Source organism: Abramis brama (genome assembly GCF_963993115.1).
Source record: "Abramis brama genome assembly, chromosome: 21".
Classification (NCBI taxonomy): Eukaryota; Metazoa; Chordata; class Actinopteri; order Cypriniformes; family Leuciscidae; genus Abramis; species Abramis brama.
The window spans coordinates 5,173,956-5,182,038 of NC_139983.1; the positions used below are offsets into that span (position 1 = coordinate 5,173,956).

An 8,083-nucleotide genomic window follows, 5' to 3' on the forward strand; every position below is an offset into this window, starting at 1 on the left:
CTGTCCGAAAGAACCGGTTCGCGGAAAAGAACCGGACTTCCCATCACTACTCCAGAGCTGCTCTGAGTTACTTCACAAGATTTTCACCGTTTCATTTGAGAAAAACCACTGTCAAACAACACTGAAACAAAGATCTTCACGACAAACCGTCAAAATAAAAGTCCGGTTAAACTTCTGAAATATATCACTACTGTATACTAAACTGTAGCCTATTTGACCAAAAAAAAGCAATGTTTTGTAATAAATGAATTGTTATATTTTAATTTGTTTACATTTTAAAAGCTTGATTAAATTGTTAAAGCTTATATAAATTTGTATTAAATCATAAAACACAGAATTCCCCCCAAATTTTTTTGAAAAATTAGTGCTTTTTGATGCTATCATAGAAGTGCCCCAAGCACTCCCATTCAAAAGGCAATTTGACCGAAAACGAAAATACGGTAAAACTTAAAAGTGGCGTTTCCATTCTAATTATGCTTTTAAATGAAACTTTGCCTCGGGTAGATTAACAAAAAGACCATAGGTTGCATTTTTGGCGAGAGTTCCCCTTTAATGACAGAAATTAACCCTTTAAAAGTTAGCTACTCTGTGGAGTTTAATTGTGAACAAACAAGTTTACATGTTAACATTCTCAAAGTCTAACAAATATGTAGAAAGCATTTCCTGCCCCATTTAATTGTGATAAATATTGATATCGTATAATATGGAAAAAAAAATATTGTGATAATATTTTTGGCCATATTGCCCATCCCTAGCTAATAATACCTCTTACATCCATGTATCACTTTAAATACCTTTAAGATATTTAAGACATAACTCTTTGTACTGTTTCTCTGTACTTAAAGGGATAAAAAGGTATAAGAAAAAAAAAAGTATTGAAGCTGCTATGTTTTTGTAAGATGTAAGATGGACAACCATTGTAGTCCTTATTTACAGTAGAAGGAGTGTTTTGTAGTGATGTTAGCCACAGTCCGTATTTTACTCGTAAATCAAAAACTGCCTTTCTAATATCCTATAGGAAATCTCCTGAAGCGAATTAGCCTCCCAGTTAGGCTTTGTATAATTTTATTTGCTAAAAAATATTATAGAGTCAAAGAGTTATCAATAGTAATAAATTATCTAAATGTACAGTATTAATGTGCATGTGAAAGGTTGTCAATCTTCCTTTAAAAAAATACAAGAATCGACACAAATTATTGTAAATGATTATAAATTCAATCATTCGTTGTGAACAAACCATGGAATATGTTTATCAAACCTCAGATTGGAATGTGTGTGTGTGTTTATCTGCAGATTATCTTCAATCACTCCTTGTAATTTACAGTAAATGAACCGATTGCAGCTCTTAATCAGTGGATCAATCTGTCTTTTTATGCATGACCTGGTTAGGGTAAAGTGCTATCTTACTCATCTTTTTGTGGGTGTGTGTGGGTGTGTGTGTCAACAGGTACCTTAAGGATAGGCTAAATCAAGATAAAATAAAAATGAACTATGTTGTGTAACATTTCTGCATGTTTATTATGTCTTCTTATGCAACTGCTAATAATTGTGAGATTCCTTAATCCACCTGGATGTCAGCGCTAATTTCAGTTGTAATTTTTACAAGTTGTTGTTTTTTGTTTTGTTTTGTCTATTCCTAGGTTTCTCAATCAGAGCTTGTGAATGGTTGAGTTTGTGAGCTCCTAATTCACGATGAAGCCAGTTTTCCTCAGCATGACTGTCCTGCTCATCTCCTACATCTGTTTGGGTGATCATATATGCATGTGTTTTGGTCTCGTCGTCTGCCTCGTGCTCTTGGCTATCGCAGTTCGCCAGGCGGGAAATGGCTTGTCTGATGGAGTTGGCCGGGCAGTGTTAGTAACAGGTTGTGATAGTGGATTTGGACATCACCTAGCAAAGAAACTGGACAGCATGGGCTTCACAGTGTTTGCTGGATGTTTATGCCCTGAAGGGCCCGGAGCTCAGAGTCTGGTTGAAGAAGGCTCTGACCGTATGAAGGTACTCCAGCTGGATGTGACCAAAGATGAACATGTAAGCTTGGCCAAAGATTTCGTGGAAGCAAACTTGCCAAAGAAAGGTAACTTAAACACTTCAAATTGTATTATTTATATTATAAGGCATAATGGTATTTAAAGACGACCTATAATGCTTTTTTCCATGTTCATCTTTAGTGTGTAATGTTTTTGAGCATGAAAAAGCTCTGCAAAGTTTCAAAGCACAAAGAGATATGTTCTCTACATCAGTGTCACTGTTTCTGAACTCCTGAAACGCCTCCATTGTAGTCTTGAGTTTCTTCCGGAAACGAACACGTCACAATATTCCTCATTTAAATAATTCATACGCAGAATAAAGGGGCGGGGCCTGGTTGAGTTAGTTAGTAGTGTGTAAACTCACGGTTATGGTAATTTTCCCAACACACTCGAAATGCTTGACCAATCACAACACACTAGTCCAGCCGACCAATCAGAGCACATTGTGCTTTTCAGAAGGAGGAGTTTCACAGAGACAGGAACTAAACAGGGGTGCGTTTCCCAAAAGCATCGTTAGCCAACTATGTTCGCATGTTCCGTCTGAGAAAAATGAGAGAGAATCCTCAGATGCCATGTCCGTAATTTCTAGCAAAACATCTAGCGTTAAGTCGATCTCAAACAGATTCATTAAAAGTAGTTATTACTCCACCACCTGTGTGACATCATAAACCAATGTGGTTGAACGACCAATTTGCGACAATATGGTTTTGGGAAACAGTCGTGACTAGCTAGTTGATTTCTTCAACGATGCGTCGTACTGTGGTAGTGAAGCAGCGAGTTACATCGTTGTACGGGAAACACACCCCTGAGCGTTACTGACACTGGGAAGAGTGGAGCTGCAACAATGGAGTATATGGGAATAATAATGTATTTTTTGAAGCATGAAGCATGAAAATCTGTTCAAGTAGACCCCAAAAACAAAATCAAGACTTTGTAAAAGGGCATAATATGGCCTCTTTAAAATGTCAAAAATGAAAAGCCCCTTTCTCTCTATATATTGTTGTACATTGTCAGGTCTCTATGCTGTTGTAAATAACGCTGGCATCAGTGACTGGGGAGAGACGGAGTGGAGTAGCGCTGAGGACTTCCAGAAGATGGCGGATGTCAACCTGTTTGGTGCCATCAGAGTCACCATCCCATTCTTGTCACTTGTTAGAGCATCCAAAGGTCATTGATGCCTTCTATTCTGACTTGAATATAATGTACTAAAGTCATTGTTGATTGATGTATTCCTTCACTTTCAGGAAAAAACATATACTGAAGCTGTCACTAGGGTGGCATCCTTTCAAAAGGTCGTTTTTACTAGTGGATTTTTTAATGACTGATATTTTAGAGAGCAGAGTGGCTGATATAAAGCCAATATACAGTATATGATACTACACCATTTCATTTAAATAACATGCATAAAAATAGCTGCAATGAAATTTAGATTTATTTTACATATTTACTAAACTAGAAATAATTAATTGTAAAATTAATCAATGTTAAACATTTAATATTCAACAATATTATTGATCTGCCTCACTTAAGGTGGAAGATGATGCAATTTTCTTCTAGAAACAAACTTCATTTTTATGTTATCACTGTGAAGCTGCTTTGATACAATCTGTGTTGTAAAAAGCGCTATATAAATAAAGGTGACTTGACTTGACTTGAAATATAATTTTTGCTTTACTAAAAATAAGTTAAAGTAAAATAAACAGATTTATGTTTTGGTAACTTCTTTATTGTGTAATTGTATTATACTGTAGTGTAGTCTTTTTCACAAATAAAGAAACAAATAAATAAAAAACGTGAATTAAAAGGAAGTAAACAAAGCAATTCAATTAATTTGACCATCAAAATCAAGCCCCGCCCCACATTTGTTCTTGTTCCAGAAGCCGTTTTACTCGGACATCCGTCACAAAGACTATTTCAACTTCCGTTCCACGCCGACTAGATTACATCTGTGCTCCGGTGCAGCCGTTCTTAGCGCTGTCAAAATAAAAGCTGCTTCCCAGACATAAAAAAGCTTATCGGACGATAATTTAATAGTGCCAAATATCAGCCGACCTTTTACCTTTTACCATTTAGGTATTCTAATTAAAATACTTTAGGTAATAATATGTACCTTTAAGCCACTAATATGCATCCTTTATGGGTAAATAAGTCAATAATTCAAAGTCAAATGCGTTTGAAAGGGTGCCGCCCCACTGACAGTGTTATGTGTAAAGATAACTTACTACTGTCATTCATTTCATAATTCCTTCTTAGGTCGTATGTTATATGTGTCAAGTATCCTTTCTTTCTTCAATTGTCTGAACATGGGAGCATACAGTGTGTCCAAGCGGGGACTGGAAGCCTTCGCAGACTGCTTGAGAGTAGAGATGGCCAGTTTTGGGGTTAAGGTGAGGACTGATCCGTTCTGGTAAAGGAATCTTAGAAACGCACACATGTACTGACCTAAGTGGACTGTTCGTATTATTATAAATAAATAAATAAATATTATTATTTTATTCATTACAAATAGAGCGAAATTTCAAATCAACTTCAAGGACTTCATCAGACATCAAGCGTTTCTCAGGCAAACCATAATGATAAACTGAAGAGACAGTAGTGGCCAAAGGTAATGTCTGGCCTTGGAAAATGGACATCTTCACAAATATTAAGATACCTCTATTATTATTACAAATTTGTTTAAGTATATTGCGTAGTTGTGTCAGTTGTTTTATTTGTGATGATAACGCAATGAAACATTCCAGTTTGTGCCGACATAAATTCTGGCCAGGCTGTCATACAAAGAAATTATGATCACATGCAAAAATGAGAGAACCAAAAAAAATGTTGTACAATTATGTTGCAGTCAATTTATTCTTTTCCCTGTGAGCTTTTTGTTTTTCTATGTTTTTTTTCTGCATAATAAAATAAAACGTGTAGCTATGTTTTTTATTATTATTTTTTTATTAATTTTTTTATACCTTTAATACCTTTTATTTTGTCAGATAAATACCTTTACTGAGTTAAGTGTTTTGTTCTTCGTCATATTTAAAACAATTTTTTTTTTTAGAAAAATATGAAATATTTTCCTTTTTTTTTTTATTGGTTTAACCAAGCTTGAAGGGTCATTAAAACAAAAATCCCCTTCTACTGTAAATCACATAAATCACTATTTTAAATTTTAAAGACTATGAACCAAAAGAAACAGTAATAATAATATAATTAAAACATGCCATAATCTATTTCTTGATGTAGTATCCATTACAAATTGAACATGGTGAATTGTTGTGTATTTTATTTTGTAGGTCAGCATTATTCAACCAGGAAATTTTGGCGGAGCCACAAACATTCTGCACAAGAAAACGGCGCAAGACATATGGGATGGATTTGACGATTCACGTAAACTAAAGTTCAACCTGAAATACGTTGAGATGGCATGTGAATATTTCCACTCAGTGTGCTCTTCCGGGTTTAAGGATTGCACTTTGGTTATCGATGCCATGCTACACGCTCTCACGGCTCCCAGACCTCAGACCCGATACCTGCTCGTTTCCTGGACTGAGGTGTTGCTTTTCTACATATGCTCTGTTCTCCCCACATACCTCACTGATTCTGTGTTTCAAATGAGCTCCATGTACCACAAGCGTAAAGTAATGCTGTACTCGTAATTTAAGTTAGTTCATAATCAGAATAGGAGAGCTCTCTTTACATAAATGACTCAGTTCCTATTTTTTGCTGATGTAACTCTTAACATGTTACAGAGGTTTCCTGGACAGCTGTTCTGTACATCTTTCCCTTCTCTTTGTCTGAGTAAAATAATAAAGTCTTTATCACAGAAAATCTTGCTGAAGAATTTATCATAGTCTTCTTTTTTTCACTTCATTCTCCTAGAGAGAAACTATTATTTATACTTTTACAAAAACACCTCAGGATCATTGAAACTATTAAAGGTAAAATGGTGAAAAGGTGACTCATCAACACTTCAGTTTACAGTTTGGGGTCAGTATAAGAATTTGGTAACACTTTATTTTACAGTGTCTCTGTTACACTTCTTACATGTACAAATGATCAGGGTTAGTTGCTTGTATTTATGCATAATTTACTGTATTTAGTAAGTACATGTTGTTAATAAATATTAGTACTTATTTATATAATTACACAACAAGGCCACCTTAAAATAGTCTAACCTAGACTTTTTTTAAAGAAATTAAATTAATATTTTAATTCAGCAAAGATGTATTATATTGATCAAAAGTGACAGTAAAGACATTTACAGTGTTACAAAACTATTACTAATCAACTTTTTATTCATTAAAGAATCCTGAAAAAAATGTATCGCGGTTTTCACAAAAATACAAAGCAGCACAAATGTTTCCAACATTGATAATAATCATAAATGTTTCTTGAGCATCAAATCATTATTATACTGATTTCTGAAGGATCGTGTGACACTGAAGACTGGAGTAATGATGCTGAAAATTCAGCTTTGATCACAGGAATAAATTACATTTTAAAATGTATTCACATAGAAAACAGCTGTTTTAATCTGTAATAATATTTCAAAAATGAATATTACAGTTTTTACTGTATTGTTGGTAAATAAATCCAGCCTTGGTGAGCAGAAGAGACTTTCACCTAGAAACGTAACTGGTTGGTGAACTTGTCCATTTAGGGGCTTTACGATGCCGTGTGTGTATATGCAAATTCAGTGTGTTGTTTGCTGATGTAGTATGAGGAAATGTATTGCATTTAAATAGATTAATAAACTGAAAAGAGAACTTGTGTTTTGTAGCGACGGTTGAATAGCCTCTTTCTCCAGTGGGGTTTTCATCCCATGATATTTCCTGCTTTCATGGTTATGATGTTATTCGAGTTTCAAGTCATGTTTATTTGCTTTTCTGTATACAGGTTTATTGCTCTCTGACCCAGTTAGTTAGATTTCGATAATCATCCCACTACTTTCAGTAAACCCATGCATTTACATTTATATTCAGAGGAAGAAGAAGTGTGTCACTGGCCCCTATCCACACTTTGTGAAGATATGAATAGATAGTGGGCCTCCCTTCTGACCACAAGGCCAAAAGTCCCTGTCTAAGACTCCAGAAGAAGAGTCGAAGCTTCAAAAACTTGCTCTCAAGTATAAAATGCTACAAAATACAACACTGTTTACTCTATATGGTGGATCATCATTTATAAATGCCACTATTAATGTATTATTGCACCAAAAAATACAGTTTAGCATTATCATATGACATCCGAATCTGGTAATAAAATTAAAATCCATTAGCCATGTGCTTGACATTTTTGGCAACAAGGAAGTGAAGGAGACATTAGCACATATAGGTCACATCCTGTCAAGACTCTATTGTGAGTTCATTTTAGATTGGGAAATACATATAAATTCATTTTGAACAAAAAAATATATAGCATTGTACATCATCAAAATCGAGTTACGTGAGGAATGTGTGGGTTAAACTGAAAGAGAAGAGTCTTGTTGATTATCACTTACAATCATTGATTTGGAACAATGTTAAAGGTTTTTTAAACACTAAGATATGGTTTCACTACTTTCCAGACAGTGAAGTTGCACCTGAATTTGTGTCAAGATTTTGACATTTTCACATAATCAATTCCAAATTAAATATAGTAGCACAAGATGAAATGGAATGTTAATAAAGCTTTTTAATGTTTTTTTTTGTTTGTTTGTTTTGAAACACTAAGACCTTTTCAATACTTTTCAGACAGTAAAAGCGCATTTGAAAGTGTGTGAAGTTTCAGACAATTTGTCAAAAATAATTTACCCTAAGTCGTCAGTTATAAATAACGGCACCATAAAAAAGGTCAAAGGTCAGATTTTGAAAACTAATTTTGGACAATGATTTTAGTCTTAAATATATGTAAAATATAATGTAATTTATTTATTTAGTCCGATAGATGGTTAATCGATTTCACAAACCTGTCCATCAGATCTCATTGAGCACTGTCACCGTTTCATGATTATACACAGTGAAACTTTATTGTTGAGTCAACAACTCAGGCAATAATAGTCAGAAATAATAGTCATCTTTTTTAAATTG

General features: G+C 34.3%; 1 protein-coding gene across 1 annotated transcript; it reads left to right on the forward strand.

The window, feature by feature from the left end:
• Positions 1–1,640: 1,640 nt before the first annotated feature.
• LOC311072234 (D-beta-hydroxybutyrate dehydrogenase, mitochondrial) lies at positions 1,641–5,862 on the forward strand. The gene is made up of 4 exons (XM_084097097.1): positions 1,641–2,077; positions 3,045–3,197; positions 4,284–4,417; positions 5,312–5,862. The coding sequence occupies exons 1-4, from the start codon at positions 1,693–1,695 to the stop codon at positions 5,672–5,674; spliced, it is 1,035 nt and encodes a 344-aa protein (XP_083953223.1). The 5' UTR covers positions 1,641–1,692; the 3' UTR covers positions 5,675–5,862.
• The last annotated feature ends 2,221 nt before the right edge of the window (positions 5,863–8,083 follow it).